Raw genomic sequence first — 25,148 nt, 5'->3', positions numbered from 1 at the left:
CTGAGTAAGTCATTACTTGATGAATTTCCATTAATTTGAGGTGCAAACATTCAATGCAGTGAGAGTAAGGCTGACTGAATTTGGCACTAAGGTTTACTAGCTGCAAGAACTATAAAAAATGGTGGAAACCTCAACATTCTAGCCAAATTCCAATTTACGTAATTACATTATACACTTATGAAATACCACCTGCAGTTTCATTTGAAGTTTTCACTTCCCCTCCTAAAGAACTGCTTATGCAGTTGTTAAAAGAATGGACGACACATTCCTTCACAGAGGCAGATGTATTCTGTGGTGCAATTTTTTTCCTTACAGGTAAACAGTCTACAGTAACTTGGGAACCTTCAGGATGAAACGTGTTATATAAAATACATTACAGTAGACAAGACACATAACAACATAGTTCATTTTCAACAGCACAGAACTACCTTCATTGCATTACCTTGCAACCACCATAATGCATAGACTCCCAAGAAAAAATAAAATGTTGCAGGATGCAAAAATAAAGTTGTATGATTTAATTAACTTGTGACCTACCATTTTAACTACCAACACCAGGGATGGAACCCTTGCAAAGCTTTACTAATGGACACTTGCAGGTCTCATTTGTTCAACTGTAGCAGTGTACAGTGGCAGCAGTCTATGCTTGTCCAGGGTTCATATCATAGCTAGATTCCAGTAGGAAAAAAATATGTTAAGTAGCTGAAATTGACAAAAATTTGTTTGTAAAAAATTTAATAATACAAGAAAACAGGATTCACAAATTTCTTTTCAATTGGTAATTGTTAACTCAATTCATTGCTATGTTAAACTACATAATGATAATCACTATACTGAAAGAATACTGTCAAACAATATTAGTTTTTCTTGTTTTTGGAACATTAAGAAAGGAAAAGTAAATAAGATCTTACCTAAAGAAGTTTAACTGAAGCTTAGAACTATTTTGCTCTACACCCTCAGCCTTCGTTGGCATCCTTATCAACTACTGTAGTTAAAGCTTTGCAGAAATACAGCGCAGCTTTTTAAGACTGGCTGAACTTAGTGACGTTTTCAAGAGTTCTCTTGTACTAGACCTGTGTCCCTGGAAGAGTACCTCGCTGGGGATATTTCCTTTCCTTGCCATTGAAGAAGCAGCATCTAAAAGATCTAAAAAGGTGTTTCTCCTTGCAGAGATATCCCTTAAGTTATCTAGATATTTTAAACCTGATCATTTACAGACAACATACTTTTTTCTGACCAGCATTTAATTTTACATGTACAACAATAGCTTTATATTATTTGTGGGACCTTATGCTACCCACTCCTTGCCTTATTTTACAATATTAAAAAAAAAATCTAAAATTACACAATATTTCCTTTAGAATTATTTTATTAAATCATAAATGTACAACAGCTTCTTAACTCTACACACGCACTTAAATTTTTAAAAGGAAAACGTTATGTCTTATTACACCATGATCCTGGCTAATAGCTTTTCAAAACTTTGAGGAAAATCTTAAAAAAGGTTTCACATGTCACCTGAAACTTACAAATTTAACATTATCAAAGGAATGCTTCTACACTTACAAAGACCACTAGAAAGAAACAACAATTAAAAAGCTAAGAAACTGTCTCAAAGGCATTTTTACAATCCTTCCTCCACAGTAAGGTAATGTTATTAAATAATCCAAATCCATTCACAAAATGGCTCTCTGCATCTGCTCTGGTGTCTTCTGCCATATCACTGCATATTTATGCATGACTGAGATAAGTGTTTCCTTAACATTGTTATTTCGATAACCTGAAGCTGTTCTGTTACCTCTGGGCTCTCATCCTCTCCTATTTATACAGTGAAGCCTGTTTCAACAGAAGTAAAGAGTAAAAAAATAGGTTATGAAATTATTCATCTAACCATTTTTTAAAGGAAAGATAATATGATCCTAAAAAGCTTTTAACTCCTGCAGCTACTCTCAAGAATCACTGCAATTTTAACACTTATAAACATACTTACCCATGGCATGCTTGCAGAAACTCAATAACGGCTCCTCCCTCCATATCCACCACTTCCTCCACTGCCCCCTGGACCATAGTTTCCTGCAATTGCAGAAAAAAAAGAAACAGAACAGTTACATCAATACACTTTTAAAATCTATGAATGTTTTTGATTCTGTATGAAGATTAACATCTGTTTTGTTTCCAGAGATGGCATATACAACAAAGGCTTTAATATTTCGCTGTCTTCCTCTAAATAACCTCCAAGAACTGCCACAAGAACTACATGCTGAAATCTTAAAAGATTAAACAGCATCATGTGTAATTTGATGCATCGTACCATCTTGAGCCTGTGAGGGCTGACTTTATTTGCATGCTAAACATTACAACAAAGGGCTTCGTGTTTCAGTTGCCGTTTCACAAGTTTTACACACCGTAAAAATAACATTTAGACAACAAAAGGCAGAAACTGTCAGAAAAAAGTGACACTACAACAAGTAGGGGCGGAGGGCGGGCGGGGTGGAAAGAAATCCCAGCAAGTTTAGCGGACATTAACTAAACTCTCTACAAATAGCATGAGCTGATAGCAAAGAACATGAAACTTGGCTAAAATCTTTACAGACTGGAAACTGCAAAACATTTCATAATATTCGGAAAAAGTTAGTATCTTGTCATTTATCTTTTAAAAAATAGTAATAATAATTTTCTCCAAGACAAGCTTTACAGTCTAAAGATGAGAAATTGTAGCCAACTTGCACAAAGGGCACTGAGGTCCATCTACTGTAGAAGTTATCCAATTTCTACGTATCAATCTTAGAATCATAGAATGGTTTGGGTTGGAAGGGACCTTTAAAGGTCATCTACTTCCAACTCCCCTGCCACGGGCAGGGACATCTTTCACTAGACCGGGTTGCTCAAAGTCCCATCCAACCTGGCCTTGAACACTTCTTCCAGGGATGGGGCATCCACAATTTCTCTGGTCAACCTGTTCCAGTGCCTCACCACCCTCATCATAAAGAATGTCTTCCTTATATCTAATCTTAATCAACCCTCTTTTAGTTCAAAACAGTTACCCCTTGTCCTATCTTCCCTTCCACCTCCCCAAAAGACTAAAGCCCACCCACTGTTTGGCTCCAAGGCACGTCAGGACATATGCAATACCTCCACCATATGGTCCCCCCATGTTCCTGCTGCCACCAAAATTTCCACTCTTCATTGGACCGTAATTTGAAGGTTGTTGGTTGTAGTTTCCAAAATCATTATAGTTTCCACTTCCATAATTGCCTGCATTATCAATACAAAGGTGGAGAAATGAGCTAAAACGCATATGGCACTCACAAAGTTATCTCGTTATTAGAATTTTAAATAAAGTACAAATCACACAGGTATTCCAGCAGTGTATGAAACAAACTGCTTTTTCGTACTATTTCATACTATTTGGAAAAAAAGAGCTTCCTTAGACATTTACAATCTCCCCCCTCAAGTCTCAAACTACTTGCACCGATTTACAACTGAAATGCTTAGTCATTTCAAGCCAGTAGGTTACCTCCTCCATAGTTGTCATAACCACCTCCATAGCCCCCACCCTGGTTGCCATATCCAGGTCCTCCTCCACCATATCCTCCTCTTCCTCCTCCGTAACCAGGACTGCCACCGAAGTTGCCACCTATGACAATACAATCCTTTAAAATAAACTTTTCAGTGTAGAAGGCAACCAAATTCTACAGACGCTATTTTTCTATTTAGAAGTCTACGGGGGAAGAAACTTCTTCTGTAAAGAAGTTTCTATGAACACTATTTTTAAAGGCACATACCAATTCCCACGCTAACCGAATTGTGACCAAAACCCACCAGTCAGACTGCCTAAAAGCCTCAATTAAAAGGCTTAATTAAAATCTTGATTTTTCAGGAAATTTAAAGAAAAGAAAAGGGCATGGTTGTCCATGAAATAAACCTTTATTTGGTAAATTGTATGGTTAACATGAGCCAACAGCCATGTGTGCTTCTTAAGGCCAACAAAATGGCTTTGGCAATTAATGTAAGTTTTATACAAATAGTAAGTGAACGTAAAAATGTTTCTGAATGACAGAAAAACAACCACCACCACCAAAAAAGTAAACTAACCTCCAGGTCCTCCACCATATCCGTTATACCCATCACCAAATCCGCGGCCACTTCCATATCCATCTGTTGGAGAAAAAAACCCGAAGTATTTCAATTCACCTGTAGCAAACTAACTGAATTCTCAAACCCCTATGACCTTAAGGACCAAATCTCAGAGATTATTGATTAAGTACACGTACACTTGAATTTAGAAAACTATATGTGAAATAACACATCCAATCATTGCTCTACATCTTCCATTTTCTTGCATTTGTAAGGTACCCAGTTTTAATTTTGGGCATAGCCCTTCCACTGTAAAGGTCAGGCAAGCACTGCATAGAATTACAGAGCAGAAATCCCTGAATTCCTTAACAAAATTATTAAGGTTAGGTTAATTTTGGCTTTTAATAAAACCCTTTTAAAAAAAATTATTTCATTTTACTGAATAGCCACATAATCAGTTTGTGTACTACAGGAAGAGGTTTGCAAGTTATTTTTCCCAAAAATTCTCTAACTGCTACAGCTGCATTTAAATTAAACAGCAGTAGCTTACAAAGTTACCCAGAACCAGAAAGACAGTATAAATAAGGAAAAAAAAAATGCTACAAACATGCCTGTCTTACCGGCTCCCCCTCTGAAATTGCTGCCAGGGCCTGGACCAAAGTTGCCACCACCTCCACGTGCATCACCAAAACCGAAGTTCCCTGTAACAGTTTTACATTTATAAGCAGCGAGATCATGGAAAGTGAACACAAAAATCAACCACAAATCATTAACAGTTACTTGTACATACCTCCTCTCCCACTTCTAGAATTTTGCACTTCTTGCATTTCCTGTCTAGAGAGAGCTTTCCTTACTTCTGCGTTATGGCCATTGATGGTGTGATACTTCTGCACTGTAACCACATCAAATAAGATACCATCAGCATTTAAGTACTGATCTGGCAACAAGTAAGAGTATCAGGCTTCCAAAAATGAAGTAATTTCCAAATTAATCCATGCATATTCCATATCATTTAAAAAAACCAAAACGCCATGCGATTTTTAAGCAAAGAAGCCAGTACTTACTTAAAATACACGTTCCCACATAATTCACCAAAACTACGATGTAGGAGATATTCATGCACATAACTAATCCCATTATCTCTTTAGTTTAAGTTTAGCTTTACACAATTACCATGACTGCAAGGATTAATGCTATCAAATTAAGAGTGTGAAATGAAGCTTACTTACATACAATTTTATCCACAGGATCATGGTCATCAAATGTAACAAATCCAAACCCTCTCTTTTTACCAGACTGTCTGTCAGTAATGATTTCAATAGTGTCGATTTTTCCATATTCCTCAAAGTAGTCACGAAGGTGGTGTTCTTCAGTGTCCTCTTTAATACCACCAACAAACAGTTTTTTCACAGTAACATGAGCACCAGGTTTTCCAGATTCCTGTTGAAAGAATCCTTTAAATTACTACAAAAAGAAACAATTTCACAAATCACTAATTTGCCAGGATTTCAGGAATGGAATACTGATAAACTAAGATTTTTTCAAGCACTTGAGGTAGCCCTCTTATGATGCACGTCCCTGCAACCTTGCTTGGGGAGCCTTTTGGGAGGGAAGTAACATGGGGTAATTTAGAGGTTTTTCCTCCCTCTTTTATGTCAAAGCCTTAAAAGCACTGAAAAAGATACAGATAAAAGTGCTACGAAATGCATAAAAGTAAATAAAAAGCCTTTAAACATATTTAGAGAAAACATAACATCAACTGTTTGAAAGAACTGCAAGTATTGAATAACTTAAACTAGAGCACAATTTTTGTAACTGAAACTAAGATGCGTCAGCTTCCTCTGCCCATTTCCCCAACAGCAGTGAAAACCACATTTCACTCGTATCCACAGCAAAGGTCCTCCAACCTCAGCAAATCCACAGCTATGCATTTTAACACCTATTCAAATATTAAGACAACTCCTCACATTCATGGGTTGTTTTTACACTTCGAGCATGATATCCAAGCTGCTACACTAGGCAGGAATGACTTATCCCTAAAGCTTAGCAATAGCTTTGTGTGTATAAACAGTATGCACGTATGCTGCTTTAATTATCTTTTCCCAAATGCTAACCAACCCTGCATTCTGCAGGGAATGGAAAGAAAACTGGGATAGCTAATGGTTACCAGTGGCATACCAGTGGTTACTATTTCCATTTCCCTTGACCTCTGGGATGCTCATTCAATTCCAGTTCATCAGTCCAAATGCATTAAACACCTGGGTCCAACCTTAAACTGGTAAACCCTCCCAGACTCCCACAACATGGTAAACAGAAGTCACCTAGAATCTGCACTTGCTCCTCAAGTACCTCTGTGCCACAGTAACCTGGCTGAAAAGTTTAAAGGTGCACTGCATTCCTGTGCACACACGTAATTTGTACCCTGAGTTTAAAACCAAATACGCCTGGGGCTAAAACCAGAGTAGTCCTAAGATAACTTTGTACACCACCAGCAGAAAAAAAAGAAGAGTTTCCCTACTACATTCTCTATTTTTAGTCGCTTCAGTTACATACCTTTTAGAAACACCCAAAAACATCTTGGAATAGAGTCAGGAAGAGATTGACAGGAGTTTATTAATTTGAGGTTTAGTTACAGTAACCACTGCAGAGAAGAGTTAGTTCGGAATTTGCATAATTACAGGCATTCAACATGTTTTTGCTAACAACACTTTCAGACCCCAGTTGCGTTCCTTGCGGACATGTTTCTACAACCAGAGTAACTTAATAATTCACTGTAATAATAGACATTTATGTAACAGTGTCATTTAACAGACCAAAAGCGTGGGAAATAGTGCCGCAACTATGGCCTTTTAACTAGAGAATTTAAACCCAGGCAATTTCAAACACGAACAAAGCATAACCATCCGACCAAAACAGATTCCTGTATCAAAGCATGAAAAGTATCTGCTTTCAAAGCCATACTTACCTCTCTAGCCACAGCTCTCTTAGGCTCAACCACCCTTCCATCAATCGTGTGAGGTCTTGCAGCCATGGCTGCATCAACTTCAGCCATGGAGGAGAATGTTACAAAACCAAACCCCCTTGATCTTTTGCTTGCAGGATCCCTCATTACCTGAAAAAAAACACCCGTTTAAATCACTTCTACCTGTCTCATAACAACATTGGGAGAAAACATGTAAACTTAATTTGCATTTTCCTTGATTTGATTTCGAAACACAATTATAATAAAGTAGCAGGCTATGCTGATTAAGTACATGAACAGCACTGCTTGGCATCACAGAAATTCAAACCATTGTTATCCTCTAAGACTCTACCTGTAACTCAGAAATGCTGCTATGTCAGAGATGTACGTTTATACTTATGTTTGTTTTCTCAAAAAATCAAACATACAATTTCTTTCAAGCTTTCTGAAAACCACAGACTTTAAATTTGGGTTATGAAAGATGTATTTACTGCTCCCAAAACAAATTCAGTGGAGGAACTTGATTTTAAAAGACAAGTAGACATGGCGCTTAGGGGCATGCTTTAGTGGTGGACTTGGCCGTGTCAGGTTTACGGTTGGACTCAATGATCTTAAGGGTCTTTTCCAAGCTAAATGATTCTATGAAAACATCACACAGAAAGACATCCTTTTCCAGCTTTACTGAGGCTGCTGACTGTATCATCTGCCTTCTGCCAAAGGTTACTAATCACGTAGATGTAACAGTGCTCTGTGTAAGCACTCCCTAACGCACTTCAGCCAATGACACCCAAGTTAATTTTAAACTATTGAAATCAGTGATTAGAGATAATCTAAAATCTGGGAGATTTTACAGGAAACAGACTGTGAATGCTCCCTAACTCTATCAACAGAGTTTGCAAGGAAAGTCTGTGCATAGCTTCAATGGACTGAATTATGTATAAATCAACCAACACTTAAGAAAATTTAATATTCCATCTTTTCATTAAGCTATCCAGAAAACAAACTCCTCACTTTTACAATTTCTAAACATTCTATGCCATCACTGTGCATTTGTATGCCAAACTTACCACACAGTCTGTAAGCTTTCCCCATTGCTCATAGTAACTCCTCAAGCTTTCCTCTGTTGTTTCAAAGCTTAAGCCACCAATAAACAGTTTGCGGAACTGCTCCTTTTCCCTCTACCACAGAAAAGAAGATTACATGAATATAATTAACAATACCCTCCTCCGCATCAGCATAATTAGACACTAAGTAAGATTTTCTTGAGTGTCAAAAACTTTCCGTAACATGTATTTTTCAAAGTTAGGCTTGGGTCTTCTAAATGTTCTACCACTATTCAAGAAATTAAGCAATTTATGCAGTTCTATGGGTCCACTTTTACGGTATACATTTTAATAATGTGCTTCTTCCCATCTCTTCCTCCAAATATTAAGAACAAGGGACCACAGAGACTTCCAGAATAGTCCTCTAAAAGATCTTCAGGAGATGCTTTTTAAAGAAAAGGAAAAGAAAAACAAAACCAGAAGTTCTCATGACAGATAACATGATTCATTTATACTGTCTGATTCTATTCCAGATGGCATTTATTTTTACAAACCGTTCTGGCTCAAACTGTTGTACATGAATACTATCATGCTATTTATCCAAGGCATTAAAAAAAAAAAAAAAGAAGATACAGCTAAACATGTTCTAAATGGGTCACCAATTCATATTTTCTTATTAACTATTAAAACGAATGAAAGCCGGATCATCCGTAAAACCAATCTGGGATCTTGCACCGTTGGAATCACTGGTAAACACATCCACCCTCAACAGCAGCAGTATCAAAATTCAGTGTATTCCCTTTAAAATGGAAATGTGAATAATACATATTCGTATATGTATCCACTAATATAAATTATGCTTTCAGTAAGACTTTGTTCCTTGTTCCTTTGTACCTTCCAGGGAAATTATCACTGCACTTGTTCAGCAGAAATTTCTGCTGTGATGACAAGTACATCGTTAAAAAAACCCAGGACCAATAATAAGGTATTTCATTTACTATTTTGTATGTGGTATTATACCAAAGCAGGAAGGACAACCTTCCAACCTCTGCCAGTTAAAAACACTTTTATACTAACTTTTTATGCTAAGCAGGCATCATAATTGTCATTTTCTACACACAATAGCATCACTAGATCATACATTTTGTAATTTCAGATGTCAAACAGCAACAATTAAAAAAACGCACTAAAAAGTAGTCCCCTTTCACGAAAGTTAAGATTTCAGAATGTTCTTTAAAAGAGAACTGTCCTGCTAGGGACAAGAGAACTCAAATGCAGTAATTACTTCAGCTTTATACTGTTAACTAATTTTAAAAAACAAGAAAATCTGCTTGGGTGTTTGCTTTGGTGTTTTCTTTAGGGTGGTGGTTGTTTTTTAAACAACCCAAAACATCGCATAGTTAGCTATAACTGACAAATACAACATGACCAACTATGCACTGCATATTAAGATAAATGTAAAAAGGATATTAGGACAACCAATGAGATTTGGAAAATAAGCAAAATAGTTCGGTGCACAAATGCTTTTAGAAGTATTAAGCCAATCTGCATGTAGACCAACATGTTTTCTGAGGTTGTCCAAGGCAGGCCTGGATCTAGATGCATGTAACAGGAAGACAATTACTGTAGGTAGTACTGAATCAGTTTCACTTGGAATCTGCTGTTGAATCTAATATTTTTTTCTTCTAAGAAACACAGAGGAAGCTAAGCACTGTATCCTCCTTGTACAGACAAGCAAAATTAGACACAAGAGTTTAAAAGCAGCAAACCCGTGTTATGTCAAGTTTCCTTTCACCTCATCTCTTAAAAGGAATAAAGGAAAGGATACTGCACACCAGACTTGGACTATGCTGCAAGTCATACTATCATTTATAATTTCAGTAGGCTAGGAGAGAAATCATTTTAAGCAACGATACTGCCAAAAAAATCCTCCCTTCCAATTACTTCAGTTCTGCTGCTTGAAAATTCAGGACTACTTGCTACAGTTTCACAGGCCCATAAGACACTTTTTCCTATATAACTGATTGTCATGCATCTAATGATGCACGTTTATATTCTTATAAAAATATGAGAATCGAGCAAATTTTGTAGGCAGGTAGGATTTTTCCAGTAAGTGTTAGCTTTACCTTTGAAAACAGTTATAAACAAGTAAATGAATTTCAAGGAAAGAATAGAATCTACCATTTTTAACAACTGCATTTCTTTTTTAAAGGACAAACATATACCACACATTAGTAATAAACATTAAACAGAATAATAACGCACTTTACAGATGTATGAATTCTTAGAAACTGTAATCAATCACGTATATTAAGTATCACGCAGTACATGCCCTACCAAAAACAACATCTAGGCACCACACACATCAGGACACAGCAATAACAAAATTCACTAGCAGTTCTTCAATTAAAAGCACTGTGTGAAAATATCATAAACATGTTGTTCCACTAATACATGCACAGCCTCTGGATGTAGAGAGACTATTTGTCTTAAATGTGTCAGTTTTAAGAAGCTCTGGTTAGTCTAGCATTAAGCTCCCACCAGGGTCCAGAGAGCTCTGACCATCAGAAGTTTATGCTGAAGCTGTAAAGCGTATGGTAAAAAATATTATCACTCCAGTCCCTCTCAGAACCTTAATGAAAATCCTCATTTGGTAAAAATAACCCCCCCCCCACACACACAACTCACCCCCGCCAAGGCCCACAATATAAAAGCTGGAAGAAAAACCTCTTTCAAGATTTCCATAGCAAACTCTGTGGCAAGAACGGAGTGCAAGAGGAAATCTTTATGAACTCTGTAGACTCTTCATTAGTGCTTATCTTAAGCCTTCCTTCACAGGCTTAAAGCAACACTTCAAAGGACTGGAAAATGCATAGCCTTTGCTGGAAATTTCATCATCAGAGCAAGGAAATGTGTTTCATATAGCAATAATATGTGCACAAATACTCCAAGCTGACTGCACGCTTCTGCAGAGTTAACAGTAACAAAAACGGTTAACAGAGACAAGCGAGTGGGATCTCTGAACTACTATGGCCAGGCCTGCCAAAAGCAAAGCTGGGTTTACTGGTCGCAAACTAGAAAGACACTGCTCTCTCTCCCCACCTCCCCCTCCAAGCGCCCCGTTAGCCCCTATATAGGGGTTCTACAGGGCTTTGCAATCCAACAGCCTGGTTCTCCCCCTTCCCCCACCCCCACAGCCTGCTGTTATCAGGAGTGAAGCGGTTACCGTGCCGGCTCCGCCATGTGGCGGATATCAGGAAAACAGGGGCCCCCGCAGCTAGAAGGGGAAAATGGCGCCCAGAAGCAGCCGTCGCCTCCAGGGACAGCGATGCGGCGGGAAGGAAAGAACTTCTGGAAGCACCGACCCCAGATGGAAAAAAAAAAAAAAAAAAAAAAAAAGATAAACACCACCCGCGTCCTCGGGCTAAACAGAAAACAAGTGCTGCAAACCGCTACTAGCGTGCACCTACACACACGGTACCAGGAAGAGCTTGCAAGCGCTGCTTTCCGCCCCCGCAGATACTAGACGACTACAGCTGCCTGCCCTCCCGCCTCACCCACTTTCTCATCCTCGGAGTGAGCCTCACAGCCACACGCACAAGCGAAGCTCAGCGCCGCCATTTTACCCCTCCCCCTCGCTACCGCCATTACTATCAGCGCCACCCCGGCCGGCCAGCACCTCGCAGGGCAAAGGCGACTCCCCGGATCGCCCACTGACTGACCTCCATGGCCGCGCGTCCCCCTCCTCCAGCGCCACCTTAACGGCAGCTCGGCTAACGAGTACGTCAAGTGATTTAAGAACTCGCCACCCGCCATGCACGGCTACCGCAGCTTCCGCCTCCTCTCTCGGCTGCGCACCAGCCCCAACCGCCGCTTCCAGAACCTTCCTCCCCACTAACGCTTCCTCTGCGGAAAGACATCCAGCCCCCTACCCGCGGCGCGCCGACCGGCAGCCAGCAGCGGCACCCAGACCCGCGCGGACAGGGGCTCAACGCCACTCGTAATGCCCAGACCCGGAAAAATTCACTCCGTACGCATAACCAAACGTGCCACCCTCCTCAAAAGCAAACTCTGAATTTTCCTTTTTCACGTACCATATTCTTCATGGTTTACGTATTCCTGCTTGAGACTACCGTACAACTGGTCGGTAATGGCTGCCTTAACTGTTACGTAATTTGAAATTCAGCTCCACGTAGTGCTAGCGCCCTCCTTCTCCAGCCCAGGCTCGCTTCCGAGGTTTTAGGTTTTTTTTTTTAAAAAAAAAAAGGCTTGAATCTGGAGCTTAAATATCTCCAAAGGGGCAGCAGATCTCTGTAACACCCCTACGTGTTTTTATCACGTAATAAAAAGTCATCAACTCCGTTAGTAATGGCTGTCTCCGAAATGAGCCGAAGGAGCCGTCGTCGTCGAGCTTATCCGCTTCGACAGTCGCCGGAAAAAGCCGAAAGGGGAATGGAAGCCCATTCGACTCGCTTCGGCAATTTCCGGAATTTGCCGAAGCAGACAAGAATGGCGCTCGGAACCTGCTCGGCAATTTCCGGAGAAAAAGACGCAGCAGTCATCGACTATCCAGCCCGTTCGGCAATTTCCGACAACGGAAGAGACGCGCAATACGTCCCCGAGCGGAGCCGAAACGGCCCCGATCACGACTGGAACCGTGTCGCTTTTTTTTTCCGGAAATTGCCGAACGGCCCCGAAGGCTCAAACCGAGGGGTTATAATTAGCCGAAGGCGGCCTCGCATCGCGCCCCCCCCACCCGCGTTGCCCTCCCCGCGGCCACCTGTGGCAGGGAGCGGGCGGGAGCAGAGCGAAGCGCACCCCCGAAATCTCCCCCTGTTGTTGTTGGCCCCTTCCCCCTCCGCCCGGGCAGAAGGAAGTGATAACTACCCAGATTTTGGCGCCAGCGCCGACACATCGCGGGGGCCGGGGAGCTAGCGGAGGGAGGCGGACTTCGCCGCAGCCTGCTCTGCTCTACCCCGCACCGCCGACATCGGGCGCGGCGCCCGCTTCGGCGCTCCGTTCTTCCTTCCTTCCTCCCCTCCCTCCCCTTTTCGCTCTTCATCGGCCCCGCACGCACCGCGACAAAGGGTGAGTGCTGCCGCCCCGCGCACCAGGGAAATGGCGCTGGAGCTGCTCCTTTCTTCCCGCCCCCTCTTCTTCCCCCCACCCCCCCGCCCCAGCTCCCGGGGAAAGCCACCGCGGCTCCACCCGCGGCGAAGCCTCCCCAGCCGACTCGGACCCCTTCCCCCACTAATAAAAGAGTTTTCGAGATCCCCCCCCGGTGCTTTCCAATCCTCCTTCCCTCTCCCCCCCGCGCCGCCGCTAACGTCTAGGCCTCCCCGCCGCAACGCGGGAAATGGCCGCGCTCCAAACGGCCCCCTCGGCCACGCCACAACGAGCTTCAAACCCACCCCGGCGCTCCCTGCCCGCCCTCCCCGCTCTCCCCGCTCCCGGGGCTCGCCGGGGCCGCCCTCCCGCACCGACTGAGGGCCTCGCTCCGCGGCGGGCGGCGTCCGCTCCGGCCCAACGCGCCCTCATGGCGGCGGCCATCATGGCGGCTGCAGTTACCGGGCGCCGCGGGCCCGTTCCCCCGCCCGCCGCCCCCGGCTCACCCAGTCGCTTTCTCTGTCGCCGCGAGGCATCTTCCTTCTTTTGGACGCCTGACGCGGTCCTGCGCTAGCCCCCCGTTGGAGAGACGTCTTGGCCCCCCTCCTGTGCTGGCGGCGACGACGGTAGGAGGTTGCAGCTCGCGCGTAGGCGGCGTCGTGCGCTCTGCCCCGTCAGCCGCCGGCGCGCAGTGCTCGGCCAGCCCAGCCCCGCCAGCCGCCGCGCCCGCCCTGCGCCGCGCCGCGCCGCCGCCCAGCCGCTCCCCACCCCCTCCCTCCCTTCCCCCACCCCCCGCCTCAACCCCCCTCAGATGTCGCTGTTGCCGCCGCTGCTCAGTGCGCGCAGGGCGAGAGCGAGGAGGAGACGGGAGACCCGAGCGGCTGGGCACCATTGAAGTCTGTATCCTTCTCTCTCTCCCTCTTTCTCTCGCTCCAGCCGACTCCCCTTCCCTCTGCGCCCCGCGGCGCGGGCCTTGCTTGCGGGCCGCCGCGGGGAGATGCGGGGCGCAGCCCGCTCGCCTCTCCCCCCCCCCCCGGTCAATACGCCGCCGCTTCCTTGGCGGCGGGGGGTAACGGGCGGAGCAGGGCTGCCGGGGGGCCGCGGCCCCGTCGCTTGCACGGCGCCTCCCGGCCCGCGCGGGAGAGAGGGAGGAGGACCCCGGAGCGAGCGGGCTTTGCCGCGGGGAAGGAGGGCTGCGCCGGGGGGCGGGGGCAGCGGCACCCGCGCGGCGGCGGACGCGCTCGGGAGACAAAGCCAGTTCGCCACCGCCGAGGGACGGCCTCCGCCACCGGGCGTCCCTGCTCCGGGGGGCGGCGGTGTGTGCCGGGCCCGGGGGAAACGTGGCGGGGTGGGGGAGGCGGAGTGGAAGGGGCCCCGGCGGCGGGGGCGCGGCGCACAGAGGCCCGCCGGGCGGCGGCCGCCCGGGGCGGGAGCGGCGGGCCCCCTCCCCCGGCCCTCGCTGTGGGGCGGCGGGCCGGCCCCGCGCCGCCCGGGGCGGGCCCGTTAGCTCGCCCGGGGCGTCCCAGCCGGCCTCACGTGCGCCCACCGCAGGCCCGAGGCGCAGCCTCCCCCAGCAGGCCTCCGCGGGGCTGCCTTCATTTTCTGGTGGGGGTGGCACGGGGTTTTTATTATTACTGTTATTGTTGTTTCTTTTCCCCTTCCTCCTGCCTTTCAAACGGGGACGAGACAAGCCCCGCTGCGCTGGGGCCCTAGTCCCTGCCCTCCTCCCACCTCACCTACCCCACCGCCCGTGGGACTGCCAAAATCCACCTCCCGTGTCCGGGGGGAATTGGGCGGGATTGCTGAGTCCGAGGGTTTTCTGGCCTTGAAGGACTTTCTCTTTTGCCTTGCCCAAGCATATGGGGAATTCTAACAGTTCTATAGTTTGCGGTGGGGCGGGGACAATACGCGCCTAAGGAGGTGGCCGGTATGAGAAATGACATGGAAAAGGGGATGAGTTGTGTTCAGCATCACTTGCGTAGGTTAAATATGTAGTTTGTACAGCTTAGCTGAGTTAATATTGCTCTAGGACCTTAACTCTTGCAAACTTGAGGATCAGAAGGCAACGTTATAGTTGCATTAAGATAAATATTTGCTGTTTATAAGCATTTACTACCATGTAAGAGTAACGGGCGACTCATTATTACATCGCAGATATGTAGCTGCTCCCCACCAGATTCGCAGTTAATATACCTAGGTATATCTCAATTAACTGCTAGAATCTGAACTCCTGTTCTGTTGGGTTTAAGAAATAAGCATCCCTGATGGTCCTCCCCCTTTTCCCTAGAAACATCTTTGTGCCTTAGAAGGCCTTGGGAAAAACCTTTTTTCAATCCTGTATACCACTTTGTCAGTATCGTTTATCCTGGCTAGCATATTGGTGCGTTACTGGGTTATGCCGGACAAAGTAGTAACCTACTTTTTGTTCTGGATTTAATCCATATTAGAAATGTTATATGCAGTGAATACATGGGGGTTGGAACAAGGACCATGCTTGTATTGGGATGCCTTTCTTTGAGTAATGTAAACTTCCTTTTAATTGTCATGCATTTTTCTAGTAAAAGCTCTGCAAGTCTGCAATAAAAATGGCCTCCAATAAAACTACATTGGTAAGTTCATGCACACCTAAAGTATATAAGGATTTAATCAACATATTTTTCTTCAAACTTATAACTTGGCATCTCCATTTAAAAGATACATCCACATCTCCCCTCCCCAGCATTATTCTGACCAAAATTTCAGATCCAGAAAGTAAGGCTACTAGAAAGGACATTGTCTTTGGCTTTAATAAATCTGCCATTTCTAAAGAGACTTGTTGGGAAAAAAAAATTTAAAGGACTCTGCACTATTTCATCTGTCCTACAGTAGAAAACACTAAGGATTTTTTTAGCCTCCTTTCAGCACACCATGTAATTCATCATATATGTAAAAAATAAAATCCAAATCATGTATTCATTTAATTTCTCCCAGTGTATTTGGGGAAAACTAATTGTCTGAGAAAAGGCAGTCTTTACAGATGAAAAATAACATTATTGGGAAATGATGTGGCGTAGTTAAGATGCCTTTTGATATGATTTTTAACAAATAACAGTTTCTTTGAATTTCATAGGAGCAGAGATTATCAGATGTCAACCCCTCCTGGACCGTTTTAATGATGCATTCATGGATCTCAAGTCCTGTAAAGCTTTGCTTGACATTAAAATACGAACTTCTAAGGGCAGTTGGTTGCTGGTTACCATTCAACTAATAATGATATATAGTTTTGTGAAAGACAGAACTGAAAAAGTATAGTATGAGATGCATCTGAGGTTGAGGCGGGGAAGTAAGCAAAAATACACCTGTACAATTCAAAATTTGGGTAGCAGAGCAACTGATTTATAACGCGCTTAAAAGGCCTGTTCTTAAATTTACTTAAATGATTACTGGTTGACCCAGGTCGAGATATATTAAAAACTTGTATTAACTACTGGCTTAGAAGTGCAATGGAGTGCTTCCTTTATATTGTATGATAACAAACTATTTTAAAAGATTTCACCAAGGTGAATGTCTGAACTTTCTGTTAGTAATTGATTGCCCATTTCTCCCTAATTTGAGTAAGAGAAGGAGTTAGCCAGCCTGGGGAGGGGGTGCCTCAGGAAGAGGAAAGAAACCGTGAATGCAGTATTTTTAATCTTTTGATGTTGTTGAGAATTTTGCTGCACAGGTCAGGAAAATCAGTTATGGTTCCCATGGGAACCATAACTAATTCTGCTTTGTTATGTATTTGTATGCAAAACCTAAACGTGTTAAGGGATAGCGTAGCTCTGGAACTATAATTCCGGTTTTGTTACCTCTTGTGTGTTAAAACCCTTCACCACAGTGTCACATCAGTGTTTTAATCTTGCCCCTCAAAGAAAGAGTGATTATCCACTGGAGAGCATCTGCATCTGTCATACGTGACTTCTGAATGCAGAAAGGGAAACGAGTCGTAGATGAGCATTCAGTGGTCAAATGCCCAAGTTACAGCTTACGATACGCAACCTTAGAGAAGGCAGCTTCAGGGGTCTAGTGGACATTTAGTACCCTTTCACTTCAGTCAGGTACCACATTCACTTGTGGGCCAAGATTTACATTGGCTTGTGTAATCTCAGAATGTACAGGTTTTTAACAAATGTTCAGTATTTCTGCAGGCTCTGCACTCAACTATTATTTTAATAGGTTGGAAGGGCTCAAGAGTTTGGAAAGCAGTGCTGATGCACACAAGACCTAATTAGATCTCTAATATTTAAAACAGAAAGCAACATGCTCTCGATTTTATTATTTCTGACTGCACTTCAAGAAGAAAATACAGACCTTCATGACATTCGTTTTCTTCTGTGGAAGATTATATAGATACTTAAGATTTCTTAGAAAGTAAAAAAAATTGTTGCTTTGATACAGAAATCCAAAACGTTTATCTTTAGTGACAAGAATTAGTGAAGCCGAAAAGAGTACCAGAAAACAATCTTCCATTGAATCAAAGACTTTTAGTCCAACGGAGAACACAGATGGAGATGTTCCCCACTTGTAGCCTGCTTGCCTCATCACCAGTAATTATAATGTTATTACTATGGTACAGTGAGTCTGTGTCTTTTGGGGTTTTTTTCCCTCCTTTTTTTGTTTGTTTGTTTTCCTCATCTCTACCTGTTTCTCTTTTTCACACTTCCATTTCTTGAAAGAAGCTGCCTTCATAGAAGAGTTGGACATCTTCATGTTTTTATTTTCCTTCAATTTGAGTCTTACGTTCTTTTTCCTGTGGAGGCAAAAAAAGCCGGTGTGCTTAAGTTGACACTTTTCAGACATGAATGCTGTGGTCAAAATACACCTGGGATATGCAGGCAGTTAAAATCTAATTGGAAATACATGCTCTGTTTTAGATAATCTCTCTTCTATGCTTCCAAATCAAAACAAATGTCACATGAGATATAATCATATACAGAAACTTGCTGTTTGAAAGAGAAACTTGAAACTTTTCCTGGTCTTCATTGTTTGCACCTTCAATTTATGGGTTGCTAACCAGAGTAAAGCTGTTTTGGGGAGGGAGGGAAAAATTAATTATGAAAAATAAGGGGCACAAAGACGGGGCTTTGGAAAGAAAGAATTGGCTTCAAATCTTCAGTTTACAAAAAGAAGACCGTTTTTCTTGTGTCTAACAGATACTTTTTTTTACCTTTCACCATGTCAAGACAAAATTCTATGAAGTCTAGAAATTTGACAGTTTCAAAATTGCTTTGCAGTATTCTCAAACTAACCCGCATTAATTCTAGAGAGGACTAGAGAAAGGCCATCAAGCAATAGAAGTGCTCTGTGATTTTTGCTTGTCTGTTTTCTGTTCTATAGGAAGTGCATTAGTGAGGAATTAGTTCTGTCCACTTTGATTTAGGGTGCTGCATGACTATATGTTTTAGGAGCTCAATACTGCTCCCATTAGTTTATGGCTGCCACTTCAACAATTTCCTTATAAGGTGCGGTCCAAAATGGCAAGCAAACTGCTTTTGGTCTGCTAGTGCTCCAGAAATGTAATATGACAACGTGATATGCTTGTTCCAACCTTTTTAAGATTACAAACAAGGAAATTCTGAAATGTGTCCTTCTATCACTATTTAATTGTGCCTTATTAAACTGGGAATGCCTTGAGGATGATGTGGATGTAATATTTATTTTAAGAACTTAAAGAATATTATTTGAAGTATCAAATGTAAACTTAAAACACTTATAAAGTTTTTTAAGTTAGCAAAATTTCATTTACTTGTTAAGTGCTGTTCTTAAGTGTAGCTGTCTTAAATTTTTGCACCTTTGTGACATCTGCTTGAATGTAAGTTACATCGGTGCGTGGCTAAGAATGACAAGGGACTGCAGTAATGGAATGCTCCTAGCATGCATCCTGTTCAATAGTTACGGGTTATTGCTAAGTATTTTGCTTATTGTAGCAATACATCATAAACTTTGCTCCCATCAGCTTCTCCTTTTTTTGGACAAGATAGTAACCACCTTTTTTTGAGTAGCATCCCTTTTCTATTTTATGCATTTTCACAGTTCCCTTATTTTCTTTACTTCTGCCTTACGCTGTTCCTTGCTCTCTGCCTTTTCACAGGCATAGAGTTAACTTTTAGAAGCTTTATAAAATTTTGAGCATGTAGCACTGAGAATTAAATTCATAAGGGGAGTGGAGGCACTGAGTCTATGGACAAAAATATTTCACCTTTTTAAAAACTGGTGTTGGGTATCTCATTAAGCAACTGAAAAAACCCAAAACATTAACATGTCTTGCTCAGGTTACCTGACCACATGCACTAACGTAAAAGGAGTCTGAGCTTCTGGCTTTAGTGTGAATAAGTACATGATTCTTTGCTGTTTACTGAGCGAAGTTGGATTTGGCCAGTGAAATAACTGTGTAAAGCAAAAGAATGAATAATGTCGTTCTGAATTTCTTTTGTAGCACAAAATGGGAAAGAAACAGAATGGCAAAGGTAAAAAAGTTGAAGAGGCAGAGCCTGAAGAATTTGTTGTGGAGAAAGTCCTGGACAGACGTGTTGTAAATGGAAAGGTGGAATACTACTTGAAGTGGAAAGGATTTACAGAGTAAGGCATTAGCTATTATTTTTTTTCTGATAGAATGCTAAATATTAACCATTTATTTGAAATAACTATACAGAGAGGGAATTGGATCATGGGGATACATTTTTAAAGAACCGCAAGGGAAGGACATCCATAAATGCATATTCAAGTGGGGCGGTCAAGTATGAAAATAAAATAGAAGATACGTAGCTTAGTGTTTGTGCTACATAAAATGTTCCAAGACTTTTACCAAGTCCTTAGTGATCTAATTAGTTCTTTTACCCTGTTCTTTGATTTAGCTTGTGTCAGTATCTATCAAGGTAAGCTAGACTGACAGCTGTTACATTTATATATGTGGTGGAATGAATTTCTGAGTAAGAAATTTTGCAGGGCTTTAAACCGTAGGCAGCTCTGAAGTGATGAATTTGAAGCAAATAGTTTGCTTATTATTCACTTTTCTGAACTGCTCTCAAATTAGATGAATTTGCATAAGGAATTCTGTGGCACGGTTGCCTTCATTAGGCATACCCGAAAGGTATCTTTTGAGTCTCTTTCCCAGGACTTACGGAAGCACAAGAAAACCTTACAGTGGACTTAAAAAGTTGATTGTTAAAGAAGGCACATAGTTGTGCCTCCTTCCTCCCTCCTGTGTCACTTTCCGGCAGACTGCTTTACTAGCTGAAAAAAGGTGATGCACTTAGCATTTGAACATAAGTAGTTACGTACGCAGTCATATTATTGTTGCATACCTCCCAAAGTGATTGCTTTGAAACATTCTGCATTCTAGCACCTGAAATTTGTATACTGATAAGTGCCTAAATGCAAAACACAATGTGTTTAGTATTCGAGGGTCTGATTTGAAGTTGTAAAAATATGTTTTAGTAACTGAAAATAATTCGTAGGCATCCTGCTTGTGCAGTAGCGCTGTGGCAGTATTTGTGCATGAGGACTTCTGACGAGGTACTTAGTTGTTGTAGGGAACATTCATGGACTACTTAAAATTTTAGTTAACAAAATGCACACTCACTGGAACATAAGGTATAGTTGATCTCAGTGCTCGGAGACAACTTTTGAGATCATTCCTCATATATAGAAGCTTACACTGTAGTGAGTGTTGTGTACGTTCTGTTCTCTGTAAGTCTTAGCGCTCATATCATATGGTTTGTTTGCATGGACAGTCTTTAGAGGAACCAAGGAAGGGAGTCAGTTTAAATGGGCAGGTAGGTTTTTGGTAGGGTGGGGATTGCTTGTTTTAACTCCTATGATCCCACCCAGATCATAGGAGTTAATAGAGCTGCTTATTCTGTATCTCCAGTTTAAGAACATTGTTTTTCAACAATAGCAGAACATACTTCTTTCAGTCATCAAATGCAGTACATGAAGGTTACTAAAGATGGCAAGATAAGCATCCTTAGGTTTTAGAGACCTGCCTTATGTAATGAGAAAAAAAAATAACTTGCTTAAGGTGAGCTGTCTGGCTAGTTTTACACTTCTCTTCTTTTCCTAGTTTTACATAAATGTGTCTGTGTTTCAGTGCTGACAACACATGGGAACCTGAAGAAAACTTAGATTGTCCAGAACTAATCGAAGCTTTTCTGAACTCTCAGAAAGCTGGTAAAGAAAAAACAGATGGTGCCAAAAGAAAATCTTTGTCAGACAGTGAATCTGACGATAGTAAATCAAAGAAAAAGCGTGATTCTGTAAGTATACGTTCGTGTGCTAAGCTTTGTTTTTCCTGTGTCTCTTCCCTACCTCTCCATCCTCTTCCCCAAAATCCTGTTGTGACTTTGAGAATGAGACCAAACATGAGTTTAAAACTGTAAAAATCACACAGCACCTGGAACTGTGGTTTGAAAAGGATAGTCATTCATGGTGGTTAATGAGACTATCCAAGTGGTGGGTAAAAGATGATTGATTGATGTGATGATTAAAAGTTCTTGCATTGTCCCGTGATGCTTACAGAATAATTGAAAGTAAGACTGGTTAAGAGTTATTTATGAATGATATGAAGTCGTCAGTTTGTATTAGAGCAAAAGGTTCATGAATAGAACAAAGATGAAGTTCTGTTTTGGCTTTCATATTTAGTATATGATTTTAAATAGGTGAGTGGCAAGATGGCAAAATGTGAAGACCAGGTAGTTACTTAGATTAGGACCAGACATGATGGTGGAGAGGGAGTAGAAAGGGTGACTGAAGAAAGCCTACCTTTTCTTAAAGGTCTGGGTTTCTCCTACAACTTAAATGAACGAACAACATGACAAATTTAGTGCTGATAAGTACAAAATAATGCACATACCATAATGTGCTCAATAGTTGACATTTTTCTCTGTAAACTTTCAAACTAGCAATTTGAAATGAAACTGGTTGGCAATGTCAGTGGTTTACTGAAGACAGCTGTTGGATGTGTGGTTATTGTCAAAAAAGTTGGAAGGCATCAGAAAGAATAGTTGATGAATAATACAAAGAATATTTTAGTTTCTGTATAAAGTCAATTGTGTGTCTTCATCTGGTACAGTAGTGACCACTGTCTCAAAAAGAATATTGTGAAACTAGAGGAACCAATACAGGAAATTGTCATGATATTCCTTACCGCCAGTGCGATCTCGGTGAGCCAAGAAGGGTTGAGGTATTCCCCAAGGGTGCAGTTTCACTGTTGGCTTAAGCCAACCCAAGTCTGTTGTTTTGCTGAAAAGGATGTGTTTTTCCCACTTCCAGGAGTGCATTTTTGCTTTGCCTCTTTTGTTGCTTTTATTGGCCATGCTTGTTTGTTTATCTACTATAAGGATTTTTAGATCGCTTGTTTCATCTATTGAGTTTTCAGAAATAAATGCTAGAAGCATTGATGTAAAATTCCTTCGTTGTTACTCTACATCTAAATGACTTGGCCTGAAGATCAGTCATGAAAAAATAAAATTAATGTCATCTTCAGACAATTATATGTAATTATAGCTTTTATAATTATGTAAGGCTATATTTCTTTGTTCTGATATATATATATACACACACACAAGAGAATGCATGTATCTAGCTCTAATGCCAAAAAAGAATTTTATCTTAAACTAGATAACAATCTTCTAACTTACTCAATAGGTTGATAAACCAAGAGGATTTGCAAGGGGTCTTGATCCTGAGCGGATAATTGGGGCTACGGATAGCAGTGGAGAGCTTATGTTCCTCATGAAATGGTAAGTCTTGCATCCACAGTTCTGGTCCATATTAAGGGAGGGCAGGCAGTTGCACTTAGGCTAATGAGAACTTCATTTCAGGAGTAAGGTGATCTCCTTATTAACCTTGTATTCTTAGAAAAACAAAGCTTGTATAATCAGTTAGTACTTCTTCCCTCTTTCTTCCAAAACCAAAATAACCTTAGGTTCTATTGGTTCAGTTTTACAGAAGTAGAAATTTGAAAGGTAAATCCTGATAAAATGTGGGAAAATTGGTATTTGTATGGAAAAGCTGGATCCCAGTAGTGTTCTTGCTGAGGCAACAGCAGGCAGAACTCCAGCTTTACATGTTTCAATAAGCAGAAGCTGGCTGCTGGATAGCCAACCTTTTAACCAACCGTAGTGCCAGCTGTTCTGTGTGCAACCAAGTGGATAGAGAAGTGGAAGGAACTAGTGGAGGAAGCTGAGGTTGAGACTGAAGAACAAACAATATGAAGGAGAGGTTTATTGTTATGGGCTTCTAAGAGAGGAGAGTGATGGGGGGAGTTTGCATTGTTGGGAGGGAGACCAGCTTCATTAGCTACAGTGTTGACGGAAGACTTCTTGTGTCTCCTCAGTGAACAAGTAGGATAAAATTAAATTTTTTTCTCCAGTGTTGAGAATACAAGAGATTGAATTAACATTTGCTGGGGGTCAAATTTCTTATGGTGGTAGGATGAGAAGAATGATAGCTTTCCACAGCCTTTGAGAAGGGCATAATTTTCTGAATGGAGTCAAACTGAGTGGTCTCCAGAGAAATGATTTGTCATGTGATGTGCCTGGACTGCTGAAGATTAGTGCTTTGGAAGATTCCTTTTCAAATTCTCTATAAATTTTATGCGAAACTTAGACGAGTTGCAAAATACAGATCGTGACTATTTGAATTTCTAGTGATAATTGGCAAAATCAAACACAAAGGAAATGTACAAAAAGAAGCTTTTTTTTTTATTTAGTTCAGTTGCAGTTGATTAGTTTTTCATTATTGTAGGCAACAAACATAAATATGAATATGTATGCACAAAACTGACTTGTAAAGGCAGCATATGCTTTAAAATGGAATCTGAAGCATGTGAGACTGGAAAGTTTGTTTTATTACCCCAAGTCAGCATCAAGAATAGCAGTACGAAATACAGCAAGTTACTTGCATAAACAGCAAATACAATTTGGATGTAAGTATCGCCTCTTAAGACTGATGCTATTGATTTTTTAAGTCTCACTTTGAAGTTTTGATTATGCTGTAAAAGACAAAATTAGCAAAGTGTTACTTCTTTCATTACATACGGCAATAGGTAACTATAAATGGTTCCATTTGAATAGCATTTTCCTTTCAAACAGAAAAAAACACGGGAAGGGAAGGAAAGTACAGCTGTGAAATCTTGCCGTTAGCATGGAAATGATTGGTCGCTATAGTGAAGAGTATACTGAAAACTGATTTCTAGCTGACATTCTTTTCAGAACTTACGACCTATCAAGAGCTGCTAAATTTACTGAATTAATGATTATGCATTTTCTTAAATCCCACTTTCTTCTACATCAGGAAAGACTCTGATGAGGCAGATCTGGTCCTGGCCAAAGAAGCTAACGTGAAGTGTCCTCAGATCGTAATCGCTTTTTATGAAGAGCGACTAACTTGGCATTCATGCCCAGAAGATGAAGCACAATAATTGTTTGCATTGCTTTTTTATATATATGAATATTAAAACCTGAAATTTGATTTATTAGCAATGTGAGAAGCATACGTTCTAACAAGAATCAAATTTGATATTTTTTTGAAGTAGTATGTTTTGCATCAACAGCAAGTAAATAAAAGCTTTCTGCAACTTGTTTCATTTATCACAAGAGAGCATTTGATACTACTACTTCCTCCATATTAGGTAAAAGCTTTTATAAAACATTCATAAACTTCCATAGTTATTACAGAATCATAATGAATGTCTAAACAAACTCACAGATGTTTTGTAGTCTTCTATACTATTGATGTGCATGTATCTTCTTTACCCAAACCTAGCCCTTTAAAACTGTAGAATCATTCTTTTTAGTATTTGGGATCACTTGGTCCCAAGAAGACCAGGTGAAAACTAACTTTGTAGTAATTTGAATGTTATCAGACTGTATATTGTTTACTTTATTGTAAATACTGGTGAACAGTGGTCAATAAAATAGTTTTATATTCTTCCTTTA

General features: G+C 41.4%; 2 protein-coding genes across 43 annotated transcripts in view; one reads left to right on the top strand and one right to left on the bottom strand.

The window, feature by feature from the left end:
* The window catches only part of HNRNPA2B1 (heterogeneous nuclear ribonucleoprotein A2/B1), a 17,673-nt gene extending 3,777 nt beyond the window's left edge, over positions 1-13,896 (bottom strand). The window contains exons 1-14 of one of the 32 annotated variants that reach the window (XR_012672645.1): positions 11,734-12,124; positions 8,107-8,217; positions 7,043-7,189; positions 5,307-5,517; positions 4,868-4,969; positions 4,689-4,778; positions 4,096-4,158; positions 3,518-3,637; positions 3,133-3,255; positions 1,991-2,073; positions 1,799-1,836; positions 912-1,146; positions 538-668; positions 190-342 (exon numbers count right to left, since the gene is read on the bottom strand). Coding sequence is in view for 18 of the 32 variants with exons in the window: in XM_075143525.1 (XP_074999626.1) it covers positions 2,012-2,073; positions 3,133-3,255; positions 3,518-3,637; positions 4,096-4,158; positions 4,689-4,778; positions 4,868-4,969; positions 5,307-5,517; positions 7,043-7,189; positions 8,107-8,217; positions 11,734-11,898 (1,194 nt within the window). In the remaining 14 variants the exon portion in view is untranslated. Of the gene's footprint in view, positions 1-189; positions 669-911; positions 1,147-1,351; positions 1,837-1,990; positions 2,074-3,132; positions 3,256-3,517; positions 3,638-4,095; positions 4,159-4,688; positions 4,779-4,867; positions 4,970-5,306; positions 5,518-7,042; positions 7,190-8,106; positions 8,218-10,770; positions 10,981-11,733; positions 12,127-12,176; positions 12,516-13,694 lie in introns of those variants that run through there. The other 31 variants (XR_012672641.1, XR_012672649.1, XR_012672653.1 and 28 more) reach the window with 31 other exon arrangements.
* Positions 12,791-25,148, top strand: CBX3 (chromobox 3). 11 transcript variants are annotated; one of them, XM_075143554.1, is made up of 7 exons: positions 12,899-13,170; positions 15,747-15,797; positions 16,298-16,405; positions 19,646-19,788; positions 21,299-21,464; positions 22,855-22,949; positions 24,505-25,148. In XM_075143554.1, exons 2-7 carry the CDS (start codon positions 15,774-15,776, stop codon positions 24,629-24,631), a joined length of 663 nt encoding a protein of 220 aa, XP_074999655.1. In that variant the 5' UTR covers positions 12,899-13,170; positions 15,747-15,773; the 3' UTR covers positions 24,632-25,148. The 11 variants fall into 11 exon arrangements, with proteins under 11 accessions (XP_074999653.1, XP_074999655.1, XP_074999648.1 ...); XM_075143543.1 differs by lacking the exons at positions 12,899-13,170; positions 15,747-15,797 and adding exons at positions 13,997-14,084; positions 17,631-17,756 and having other exon boundaries at positions 16,298-16,366; XM_075143547.1 differs by lacking the exon at positions 16,298-16,405.

This window comes from Calonectris borealis, chromosome 2 (genome assembly GCF_964195595.1).
Source record: "Calonectris borealis chromosome 2, bCalBor7.hap1.2, whole genome shotgun sequence".
In the NCBI taxonomy this organism is placed as follows: Eukaryota; Metazoa; Chordata; class Aves; order Procellariiformes; family Procellariidae; genus Calonectris; species Calonectris borealis.
The sequence above is the reverse complement of the archived record's forward strand: the minus strand, read 5'-3'. Positions and strand labels throughout refer to the sequence as shown.